Source organism: Myotis nattereri (genome assembly GCF_964212035.1).
Source record: "Myotis nattereri genome assembly, chromosome: 3".
Taxonomy (NCBI): domain Eukaryota; kingdom Metazoa; phylum Chordata; class Mammalia; order Chiroptera; family Vespertilionidae; genus Myotis; species Myotis nattereri.
Genome location: NC_138077.1, coordinates 205,573,302 through 205,586,021, shown reverse-complemented (window position 1 = coordinate 205,586,021; position 12,720 = coordinate 205,573,302). Strand labels below are relative to the sequence as shown.

Sequence of the window (12,720 nt, the reverse complement as noted above, 5' to 3'; positions counted from 1 at the left end):
GAGATCAATATTCCATCGTTATATGGCCCATCCCAGCTGAAGGGAGCTGGAACTCCCTGACTGTCTAGCCTGCCAGAATGGCATATGTCAAAAAAGGAAATAGAATCTTGGCACTAGATTTTTTAAATCCCATCCTCAAGGATCTGAACTGCTGGACAAGAGCAGTAGGGCTGCTTTGAAAGCAATTCCCAATAGCACACTCTAAAGGCGCTCCCATTTCTCTACCTGAATGATTTTGGAGAGTTCATCGAAAGAGTTCTTGCAATCTCCACAGTACTCCTGAGCCAACTGCAGGATGTAACGATTCACACTGGCTGAAGTGGAGCTGATGCCCCCAGCCGAGCCCGAGTCATCCTGCAATCCAAGAGGGTAGCTGTCAGCCTTCCACTGAGAGATCGTCTTACCTGGGACAGTCTTCTGATCATGACCCTCTTCAAATGCCCCTTGCAATCTGGGATTACCTGCGGCTTCTCAGGAGCTGCCTCATTCACTTTGCAGAGCAGGTTCTCCAGCTGTGGCCGATGTCCCATCAGCTGATGATATACTCGATCAGCTTTGTCCAGAAGTGTATTGATGTTGGAAACAGCCTAAACAGGAAAAGACATGGATGAGCGCACAAAGGCTTTCCATTGTGATGGCTTTCCCTGAGGGATCTGTTCACTGAAACACTTCCTATAGGGCAGGTACTGTGCTCCAAACATTCTTTCTCTTCTTCAGAATAATCCTGGGGGGCAGGCATCTTATTTCTAATTATTTTTAATAAAATTCTATGTACATATATAATACCACATACATATAAACATGCAATGCTGGAAAGGGGTTTATGGCAGGTCACACAGTATTAAAATGTACAGCTGTAACTGGAATTTTGGTCCTTTGACTCCAAAGCCCACCCCTTTTCACTCCTAAAATCCAATCCTATCACATCATGCTGGCTGAGAAGTGGCCCCTGAATAGTCTAATACTGAGGGAAGACCCACAGCTGCAATATGAAGCAGTCCATGGAAAAAATGCATGGCAAGCCACCCGGTTCCTTTCCACCTTTCCAAATCTAAAGTTATTTGCCCCTTGAGATATTCTAGTTTATTACCAACGTATCTCCAAAATCCTAGGCCAACCATGTGTTTCAATATATCTCACTTCATTATTTGCTTCCACCCAAAAGCTTGGCCCTGAAAATAGTCCTGAGTTGAGGAAGATTGGGGCTTAAAGGGAAAGCACACATCCTACACCAGCTGTAGAGAAAGCTCAGATCAAAGCCTGAGTCTAGGACAGAAGTGGCCTCACCTTCTTCCGGTCTTCTTCATTCTCAATGGGATCCACTGCACAGCAAGGCTTGGCATAGAGCATGAAGTCGAAGCGAGCATATTTACAGAAGCCACAGGCATTGCAGAGGAAGGGATCCTTTTCATCATAATTGATGGATCTGAAGAACCAAAGTGTTTGGGTCAGGGGAGCAGCAGAACTTTGGTGGTGTAGGGATGACCCAGGGAGGAAACGGATATTATCATGTCTATTCTCTATGACTTAAGCAACCAGATAACAAGAAAGGAAGACCAAGAACTAAACTTAGAGACCCCCCCCCCACCCACCCATCACAGGTTGGGCAAACATACACACACACTCCACTCCTCCCCGTCTCCCTCCTTCTCTACCTTTGTACTTCACATTCTACATACCCATAATCCTCTAACTCAGACACTGAAATTGCCCACACTGACTCTTAACAGAAAGATACAAAGAATGTTCATGGCCCTAGCCCGGCGACAACTACTCGTTTACCTGCATTTGTGACACTGGTAGACATTCTCTCCACAGTTGCCGCACACCCCTGGGTTGGCAGGGACGGAGGCACTACACCGTGGGCACTGCAGGGTCTCTGTGGAAGCCTGGTAGTTTTCATAGAAGTCTGCAAACTCAATCATCAGGTTGGAAGCCACAATGGGCAAGGGCAGGTCAATCTTCACCTCTGTCTGCCCAGGGGTCAGTTGAACCTTCTTGGCTTTGTGCCAGCGAGCAGGCCTAAGAGAGACAGTGTCAGATAGAGGGACAGAGACCTGACAGCCTCTCATTTAAGGCTCAGTGATGACAGTCTGATGAGATAAAGATTGTTCCTATGTATTTTTCTAGGGCAATGAAGTGGTTACTCTAAGAGCAGGACATGTGGCAAATAATAGCACCCTAATTTTTAAAATACTTTCTACTACCCTTTCTCTATAAAAAAGGATAGAACATACAAGTGCTTTAAGATGTTCCATATGGCCCTGACTGGTTTGGCTCAGTAGATAGAGCATCGGCCTGCAGACTGAAAGGTCCCAGATTCGATTCCAGTCAAGGGTATGTACCTTGGTTGCGGGCACATTCACAGTGGGGGGTGTGTAGGAGGCAGCTGATCGATGTTTCTCTCTCATCAATGTTTCTAACTCTCTATCCCTCTCCCTTCCTCTCTGTACAAAATCAATAAAATATATTAAAAAAAAAATATCTGTCTCAGTACAAGTCAGCACTGTAACCTGCTAGTACCTTCTTTAGCCCATGTATGACTTGCCCCGATTCAAACACTGGCATCGATGAGCTAGAAAGACCCAACGTCAGCAGATACAGAGGGAGGTACCATGCAGAAATGGAAGGACTGTGTACTGGAAAAACTTCTGGAGAAATACTGCCTGCTCTGTGAGCAAGAGAATAGCATCTAAATCCAAAAAATGACAACTGCTTCCCAATGTGGACGGTTTTATATAAAAATGAAACTGCTCTAGTTAACCTGGGTATGAGAAACCTGGCGTGCCCCTCACTAAGCTTCCCCTCCCTAGGCAAGCTGCTGATGAACTTCCATTGACCCCGAGGGCCCCCTGGACATGATTTTAAAATAACCTTTGTTGACATCCTTAGGAACTGGCATTTTACTTTTGCCCCCCCGTCACAACTGAAGTGGATAAGAGGATATACTGGACCTCTAGGGATGTGCTACTTTACCGGATCCCAACAATCAAAGCCAACAACAGGTGGGAAGCCTTACCAGCGCCCCCCACCCCCAAGTCCAAAGAGCCCGTACTTGTTTTTCAGCTCCACGATGGCCTGCACAGTTCGGTTGTTGTAATAGAGGTTGATAGTTCGCACCATCTTGGTCCGCTTCAAGTCTCCAATTTTCACCGTCACTTTGCTGATGGTGTGGCTGCCAATGAGCTTCACTACCTGCTGGGTGGTGGTGTACCGGGTGTCCACTTTAATGGAAGACAGCTTGATATACTAAACACAAGAGGACACACAAAACACTGTATTAGTTCAAGGCTAACGGCTCATCCTGTCTTCTTCAAAATTCATCACTGTAACCCACTCTTCATCCATGGATGAAATTTCTATTTAAGGTAACAAGTGTAGCAGGTAAGGATTCATACCCCTGGAGACCAAGCATTAGGAGAACACCTATGCAGTAACAATCAATCTCTGGAAGTAAGAAACCCACTGGCCCTGTGAGCCTCAGGACCATCCACGTTGAAGATGTCACTTACACAAAACGGCACTTCTGGATTATTACACACCAGGCAGGGATCACTCTCCAGGTAATAGCCATCGAACTCCACTAAGCCAGACAAGGTGCTAAAGAAGAAACCAGTCTCAGCATATACGGAAATTTTCATCTTAGAAAGCACTGAGCTTCATAAAGAAGCCATGAAAAGGCCATGGCTCAATATTCCCCAAGGCAATCCCCACCCTAGTAAGAACATAAACACATGTGAGAAATGCCCACAGGGTTGAGAAGTTATAGGAAGGAAATTTCAAATCGAAGTTTCCTGTTTCTGAGCTGTCCCGAGGTCAGGGGGAATCCTAAAAATTTAGTTTCCGGTTTGACTCAGAGTCACAATTAAACATAGTAAACATCATTGAATTATATATTTAAAATAGGTGAATTCTGTCCTATGGAAACTATCCCGCAATAAAGATATAAGGGGAAAAAAAATAGTCACTATTAAACCTTGGAAACAATAAATTGTCAGTTTAAACCAATGTTCTCTTTCAAAAAGTTTTTTTTAATGCAGCCATTTTCTGTAAACTTGTCTTATTTTATTTACACTTAGACTCTGGAAACTAGAAATCTTTTTTAAAAAATTACTGCTTACCAAACCCAAATTCAGCAATTATATTTTGAGTAACTTCTATGTGCAACGCCCCAGCTACGAGGGAGGGATTCAAAGACCAACTAGACGGGGCATATTGATTCGCATGTTAGAGCCAATCAATGCTGAGAGAGCAATTTGGCTGAGCTTCAATAGGGAGAAAGCAGAACAAAGCTCACTTGTAAATGTTGGAGTTGGGATGGTTGGTAAGAATATGGTTTTGAGTCCGCAGAATCTCCACAGCCTTCTGTGAATATTCCTTCAACTGAAACAGAAGTCAATAAAGGACCATAGTTAAAGCCCAAGGGAAGTCTTACTGGAAAAGACTTTTGTCTTCTGCTTTCTAAATAATACCGCCCCAGAAGTACCAGACTTCTCAGCCTCCATCAGAATCATACAAAGCTGGGCCTAATTCCTAATCGTTTAAAGGATTCTATCTTCTTTAGAAGTTCCCACAATCTTATGATAGTCCATCTTTTTAGACCAAGTTTGATTCTCAAGGAGAAGCCATGAAAAGGTTATATAATTGCCCTAACCGGTTTGGCTCAGTGGATAGAGCATCGGCCTATGGACTGAAGGGTCCCAGGTTCGACTCCGGTCAAGGGCATGTACCTTGGTTGTGGGCACATCCCTAATAGGAAGTGTGCAGGAGGCAGCTGATTGATGTTTCTCTCTCATCAATGTTTCTAACTCTCTATCCCTCTCCCTTTCTCTCTGTAAAAATTCAATAAAACATATTTTTTTAAAAACTGGAAGGTTATATAATTGCAGAAACACTCTGGGGAATGTAATCAGAGCTGTTAGAAACCCAGAGAAGCACTGTCTTTCCCAAGCAATTTTAATGAGTTGCATTTTCTTCCCGCTTGATCTACTTCTACTGGCTAAACCAATTTCAGACTGTACTTATGTGCTAGTGTATATTGTCTACATAGTATACACACTGGGAGTGCGTATATGTTTTTACAAGAGGTTTTATATATGCACCCCTTTAGGTGTTGGTCATAATGTTCTTAACTCAAGAGAAAAATGGTTAGCCCAGCTGGTGTGGCTCAGCAGTTGAATGTTGACCTATGAACCAGGAGGTCACAGTTCAATTCCTGGTCAGTTCGACACATGCCCAGGTTGCAGGCTCGGTCCCCAGTAAGGGGAGTGCAGGAGGCAGCCGATCAATGATTCTCTCTCATCACTGATGTTTCTATCTTTCTCACCCTCTCCCTTCCTCTCTGAAATCAATCAATAAATATATATGTTTTTTAAAGAGAGAGGGAAAAAAGGTTAAAATGACAAGTTAGCCCTTTTGATCATAAATCAACTGTTACCTTTTTCTCTGTTTGTGGAGTTTTCAAGGAGAAATATCCTAGTAGATCCACAAACTGGGCAGCCTTACGACCATAGGCTGGGAGTTCTGGCCATATGGACCACATCAGATCTAGCAGGAGCTCCTGTTGAGATTTGCTAGAGTTTCTGTAGATAAACAGCAGTTCATATTACCAAGCAGCAGAAAGCCCTGAGGTTCTTTATCAACAAGGCCCAGGTACTATTTTTCTAGGTGTAGCTATTTCCCCATAACTATGAGTTAAGTTTGAATGGTTTTGTTGCTCTTTTGACAATCCATCCTAACAGATGTAGGACAGTCCTTTCCCGTCTTCGGGAGGCGGTCTATTCCCATCATCCAACATTACTCAATGGCAGTAACTAAGCTTTGTTAGCCTAACGAGTCAAGCCTGATCATTTTACAAATTTCTAGAAGCATAGCCTTCTTAGTGGGAAACAGATAATCTCTTGCTAAAAACATCAGTTTAATACTAAAAATCAGATAACTCAATGAAGAAATCTGTAATAGTTAAGAGGATGCTCAGGCTGGTATAAATATTGACACTGTGACCGTGAGCGTAACATAAAACCAAGCCAGAACTACACCGTCCACTCTGGTCCCAGATCCATGAAGACTGTTAAAACCGCCCTGGACCCTACCTGTAGATATGCAGTGTCAGGCAGTGGGCCTGCCAGCGCACCGAGGAAGAATTGGACTCTAACAGGAAGCAACGCAGAAATTGGACCAAGGTTTCCTTATCTGCAAATTTGTTCAGTTGGTTCACCAGAGCTGTGCACAGCTGGTCCTCCTGGCTGCCTGAGCTCTCACCTGCAAGATCAAGGCAAGAAGAATAGGGGGAAGTGGTCTAGAGTATCACAGCCAGCACTAGCATATACAGAGGGAGGAGAGGCTGTCCACGTCTAAATGTTGGAGCTAAATGGTTATAATTTGAAAACAACTTTCAGTTGCTTCCCGGGAGACAAAAGGTCAACCTCAAAAGAGACATATAATAATGCACCCCCCCAAAAGCAGAAAGTGCCTATAATTCGCCTGGCACTGAACAAACATAGTTATACTGGAGGAGAAATAACCTTTCGAAAGCTTGCTACCAAAAACAGTCAATATTACTACACACCTACTTGAACAGAGAGATTTGAATAATTAATTGAGAGGATGTGAACACATTCCTTGCTTTCCACCCCTGATCACCTGTCTCGGGTCACCAAGGACCATGAAAAGCGTTAAGCAGAAAGGCACTTGCATTTCTGATGGTGAGAAGTCAGGTAAAACAGGTTACATTTATAGAGCATTCGACAGTTTACAGGGCACATTTCACTTCACTCTGACAAACTTGCCACAGAACAATTGTTATTATTTCACAGAAAAAGGAACTTGGCCTAGTAAAAATGTTGTCTACTTTGACCTTTCCTATCACAGTCACTTAGGATGAGAAGGCACACTGTTCAAGGTGTCACCTTCAATGTAACTGAAAATGAGACCAAAAGTAGAGCCCAGAGGTCATTGGGTTTTAGGTCCCCTTTAAGTCGGGATGAAAGACACTTCAGAAGAGAATAAACCTTGTGCTCCAGGAGAGACTAGAATGTATCACCCTGGTCTCTTACCCTCTTTCTCCTTTTCCTTTTCTTCTTTCTTGCTCTTCTTAGTGGAGGACTTGGACTGTGTCGTGGCTTGTCCAGAGCTGGAGGCCACAGGGGCCGAGGAGGAGGAACTGGAGGACGCTGTTGAGGCCGCCAGCGCGGCGAGCACTCTGCTGCCGCACAGAGCACAGGAGAGCAGCTGCAGCAGCACTGGACACACCCCCTCATCCACCAGGAAGCTGACTTGGAGGAGGAAGTACAGGACGGCTGCAGGCAGAGGAGAGGGGCTCAGCTCCAAGATGATGACAACTCAACTTACATGCAAGGACTAGAGCAACTTCTCCATATGGTCAGGACTGCCCTATTCCCACCAGCTCCTTCTCTAAGTTCTCTCTGCTGAGAGCTGCCAAGAAGAATTTACATCCTCTGAGGAAATACTGACAAGTATCGTAACACTATGTAGAGAATGGCCCCCAGCCCCACTTCTTTGAATAAGATGATTCTGTAGACTCCATACACTCCTCTGTAGTTTTACTATCAGTCTAGAGGTCAGATACTCCTACTTGGTGCCCCTGTAGCACCCCAAATCTTATCTACTGACCCTTATCACTCTTTTAAGTTTTTACTTGTCTTCTTTGCTAGGCAAGAGTTCTGTCTACACTGTCATGCGCCACATAATGATTTGGTCAAGAATGGACTGCATATATGACGGTGATATACCACAGAGCCTAGGTGTGCAAAGGCTACACCATCTAGATTTGTGTAAGTACATTCTATGATGTTCGCACAATGAACTGGCCTAATGACACACTTCCCAGAATGCCCAAGTTAAGTGGCGCATGACTACCTATCTTGGTCATGGCTTTATGTCTCTAGCATACAGTTTAGTCCTTGGCATATAGTAGCCTCAGTAATAGTTCCTGAAGGAATGAATGAATAATGCAATCAAAAGGAGCAGCACTGCTTACAGTCGTCTTTGATGCAGAATTTCTGCCAGTTGATGGTTCTCTGGGCAGCAATCTCTGCACAGGCTTTCAGGTGCTCCATCTGAAATGGAAACCGATCACCAAAAATGAGTAACCCCGCCAAGCAGCCAACCCGGTACCACACCTGCTGCCTTGAGGGGTCATCATCTGGTTTGGATGCAAACAGAACACGGCCCTCTGTGCAAAGTTAATCTGGTGCGCTGATGAACCTGGGACCAAGGCACACACACAAGGCTCTTGCCACGCCTCCTAAGTTCAACTCCCCGCCACACAACGGCCCTTTGTTTCCAGGCACCCTCCAGACTGCTTAATAATGCAGCAGGAGAGATGTTTTTCCACGACTTGTAAAACCACACAAGTTTACTTTTTTCTTACTAAAAGCACAACAGTAAGGACATTAAATTAGGAGTCTTGAATACTGAAGTTGTTCCTTCTAGATGCTCCTATAAAAAATATTCAATTTACTCCCCAAAGTCCAAACAATTTATCTTCAGGCAGTAAGACATCATTTCTTTAGCATTCAAGGACAAAAATCAGAAATGTACAAATTTCAGGTTGATCCTGTCCATGACATGAATAAATAACAGAGGTAAAAATCCAAGTCACCCCTCCTCATAAGAGATGAACCACAGCCAGGGAGGGGAGGGAATGTAAGGGGAAAATCTCAGACCCCGAAGCCAACTACACATGGTGGGGTAGCACCCAGTCAGGTATTACAGATTTTCCCTGATCCCAACCCTGACCAGGATGTTCTCTAAATATCTAAAAGCCCTGTCTACAACTCCAACTGGGTTACTTACTCAGCTGAGCTTCATCACATACCCTCCCCACCCATCCACTTCCACCTCCTCTTACCAGGCTGATGAGTGTGTCGTACTGCAAGGCGGAGCCTGAGCTGGCTGTCACCACACTTGCCCGGAGGAATATCCCCTGTTCCTCTAGCAGCTTCTTGATCCCACGCACGTGGGAGTCCAAGGTGTGCAAATCCCGGAGCTGGCGGTACTTGTCCTTTGATCCACAGATGAAGAGCAGAAGTTTGCGGACTTGCCGGCGCACAAATGGCGTTTGCTGGATCATCAGGTACTTGAGGGGGAAAAACAACACAGTCAATGATTCTGGAACTATATATCTGTACCAGCCTCAGCTCCCTGGCTTTCCATGAGCTGTTATGGAAGACTGGTGATAGCCCTGGCCAGTTTGACCCAGTGGATAGAGTGTCGGCCCCTCGGACTCAGGTTTGATTCCAGTCAAGGGCACATTCCTCGGTTGCAGGTGCATGCAATCAATGTGTCTCTCCCACATCGATGTTTCTGTCTGTCTCTCCCCTATCACTCTCGCTAAAAATCAATGAAAGACTGTCCTCAGGTGAGGATTAACAAAAAAATAAAATATAGCAGTTCTTTTAAAAAAAAAGGTAAAAATAAAAACTGGTAAGGGCCCTGGCTGGTGTGACCCAATGGATAGAGCATCGACCCACGCACCGAAGGGTCTCGGGTTCAGTTCCCTATCAAGGGCATGTACCTGGGTTGCTGGTTCTCCTGCCCCAGAGTACATGTGCGAAGTAACTAATCAATGTTTCTTTCTCTTATCCTTCCATTCTCTCTAAAAATCAGTGGGAAAAATATTCTCCAGTGAGAATTAACAAAACAAAATCAAAAAAACTGGCGAGAAACACAAACCAAACTATTTTCTTGTGGCCAAGCTAGCCTCTGGTGAATTTTAGAATTCCTTACAGGGGCCAGGAGACAGGCATAGAAAGAAAGAAGTCAAAGAGGGAAATACAGCAATATTACTGCTCCCCTTCTCAGAATACTTAGGAATCTATAGGGAAGCTGGCCTCCACTCTGGCCCATCGAGTGAAAATACAAGGGGAAAAAAAATTCCGAATCTTTCAGGTGAAAGAGATGGGGAAAGAGGGTGATCATATATACACCTTGAAATGGTCATTTGGAGATTGCTAACAGATTATTCATCCTAGAGTTAATCTCACAATTGCTGTGGTTAATAACTATGGTCTCCCAGCTGGCTCCAACCTCACCCCATAATACCCCGCTGCTCTGCGGTGTCCAGTCCAGAATTATGCTAACTGCATTGTTTCTTTGCAACTGGCTCCCTCTTAGGTTCTGCCAACAGGGAGCGCTAGAGGGACACTGGAAGCAGGAGGAAAAGAAGGGACTTGCTTCTTCCTGTCTGCCTGCTATCCTAGCAACAGCCCCTCACCCCGAAGGCCTCCGTTACTCCTTCAGTATTCAGGGCAAACCAGATGTTAATCACCAGCTTCTCCCAGTACTTCCAGAACCGACCACACCCCCTCCCCTCAGAGCTCCTGCAGCCTCCTGAGATCCACTGGGCCTCCCGCTTCGCACAGGCTGCTGGGGGCTCTGCTTGCAGCCACTATCTCTGCGTAGCTCAGCGTTCCCTTTCAATCTTTTTGCTATTTCAGTGGCCATTTGACCAGCTCCCTATATTAAAATCTCTGTTAATTTAACTAGTATACGTTCTGTTTTCCAGACAGAGTCCGAAGTATTAAACTTGCCCACTATCATTGTGTGGGGAAAGTTAAATGAACAGATCAGAAACTAAAGTGGATAGCTTGCTTTGATGCACATCTCCCAGTTTCACCATATACAGGATAAGGCATAAGTAGGTTTACAGTAGTGTGTATGGAAAATAACACAATAATGAATAAATAATAATACAAAAAAAACTGTTTTGCATACAACTGTAAACGTGCCTTTGCCCCACCCTGTAGTCTACAGCACAGGGGTGAGACCTAGGGGAAACACTATGAGGGTTAGGGGTCCACAAAGGCAGTCAGAGCTGATGTGCTCTCCTCCATTGGCACCGCCCCCTTCACTTACCTCTGAGAGAAAGTAAAACCAGGAATGATCAAAGACAGGAGGTGGGATTCGAGAACTGGTGTCAGCGATCTTTTTTATTTGGTATGGAAGCCTCAGTACCATCTCTGTTAGAAGCTGAGTATAGGCCTCAAACACATCAGCAGCATGACCCTGGGAGAAGAACGTTTGTGTAAGAACCTGTGATTGGCAATTTCCATGACCACACTTAAGAAAAAGGCTGGTTTACTGCTCACTAGGCATACCTTAAGCTAGAGCTGGTCAATGGCTCCTTTTGAAGCCAGAACCATCACTGGCTGACAGTTTTGCTTACAAACCAAGCAAGGCCCCAGGCTCCCGGGCAATTTCATTACATGTAAAGGTTGCAGTGGAGATAGATCTCACTGCTCTTTTTAAAAAGTTCACTCTGGTTTTTAACACTGGATTGATTGTATTCTACTTACACAAAACCTAGAATTAGAAAATACTAAAAAAGCAGTAGCAGGAAAAGATTTGACTTTCTATGTGAGATATATTTCATTTCCTAGAACTAAAACTTCCATAATAACAAGAAATATTCAAATAAGCCACGGGGGCCAGGATCACTAAACTCAGGCGAAATCCTGGGTTCACATCACAAGGACAGGCAGGGGTACAGGGAGATTTGAGGACAGTGGAAACAACAGCTATCCTGCAAGATGTGTGGTTCCCAGGAAGAGCCTGCATGTGTCTCCTATTCAATCACCAGTTATTTACCGGTTCTACGCCAAGCACTGGGAGTATAAAAGGGAGTAAGTATGATCTTTGCTGTGAGTTTGAAGGGGAGACTCCACATGCGTGACCAGGTAAACACTGTCTCAATCAGACTTGACAGTAGGGAAGTGTGTTTTAGGGAAGGTTTTCCCTAGGATCCAATGCTGGAACTGGGTCTTGAAGAAGAAATAGGAATTCGAGAAATGAGGGAACACAGGGATGCAGAGGAAGAATTTCTGAAGTGACAGCATGAACAAAGGCAACATGCCACGTGGGAAAATGCACACTTCAGTAGGGCTGCATGCAGGGGTGCTGTAGGTACGAAAGCTAGGGAGTAAGATAGCTGGATCCTCAAAGAACTTTTTAGCCGAAAAGTAATAAAAAACCACCTAAGAGTTATTAAAAAGAGAAGGACATGATCAGATTCCTATTTTATGCTTGTTATACTCCTATATATTCAAAGCAGTTCTGAGTACACAGTAAGCAGCACAGCTAGCCCAACCCATTTAGCTCCACCATATGGACTCAGCGGAATAGAAATGGTAATAATGAACATTTATTGAGCATCGGTATGTGCGAGGCACTGCACTTTACAAACACCACCTCATTCAATGCTCACGACAACCCTATAAAGAAGACACTGTGTACCCTCCTTTTCCAGGTATACAAGGCTTACTAAGTAAGGTTAGACCAGGGGTGGGCAAACTTTTTGACTCGAGGGCCACAATGGGTTCTTAAACTGGACCGGAGGGCCGGAACAAAAGCATGGATGGAGTATTTGTGTGAACTAATATAAATTCAAAGTAAACATCATTACGTAAAAGGGTACGGTCTTTTTTTTTTTTTTTTTTTTTTTTTTTTAGTTTTATTCATTTCAAACGGGCCCGATCCAGCCCGCGGGCCGTAATTTGCCCACGGCTGGGTTAGACAGAACTTCTCCAAGCCTCTTGGCTAGTAAGTGAGAACAACTGTTACCAGGCTCACCTGATCAGAAGCCCATCTTCTAAACTAGCATGTTAAAAGACCTCTAATGACAGCATGTGACACACATGAGAACATAACCCACTACTGACAACACGACCTTATACCATCTCATCTTTTTCTAAGGAGCTT

The 12,720-nt window shown here is 44.5% G+C and overlaps 1 protein-coding gene across 1 annotated transcript in view; it reads right to left on the bottom strand.

Annotated features, from left to right (window-relative positions):
* Window positions 1-12,720, bottom strand: part of UBR4 (ubiquitin protein ligase E3 component n-recognin 4) — a 110,656-nt gene that overhangs the window by 36,469 nt on the left and 61,467 nt on the right. Inside the window, exons 62-74 of the mRNA XM_081086402.1 lie at window positions 10,879-11,028; window positions 8,873-9,100; window positions 8,000-8,078; window positions 7,056-7,298; window positions 6,093-6,261; window positions 5,438-5,582; window positions 4,298-4,383; window positions 3,513-3,600; window positions 3,056-3,249; window positions 1,783-2,022; window positions 1,288-1,426; window positions 462-587; window positions 226-354 (exon numbers count right to left, since the gene is read on the bottom strand). Coding sequence (XP_080942528.1) covers window positions 226-354; window positions 462-587; window positions 1,288-1,426; window positions 1,783-2,022; window positions 3,056-3,249; window positions 3,513-3,600; window positions 4,298-4,383; window positions 5,438-5,582; window positions 6,093-6,261; window positions 7,056-7,298; window positions 8,000-8,078; window positions 8,873-9,100; window positions 10,879-11,028 — 2,016 coding nt within the window. The remainder of the gene's footprint in view (window positions 1-225; window positions 355-461; window positions 588-1,287; window positions 1,427-1,782; window positions 2,023-3,055; window positions 3,250-3,512; window positions 3,601-4,297; window positions 4,384-5,437; window positions 5,583-6,092; window positions 6,262-7,055; window positions 7,299-7,999; window positions 8,079-8,872; window positions 9,101-10,878; window positions 11,029-12,720) is intronic.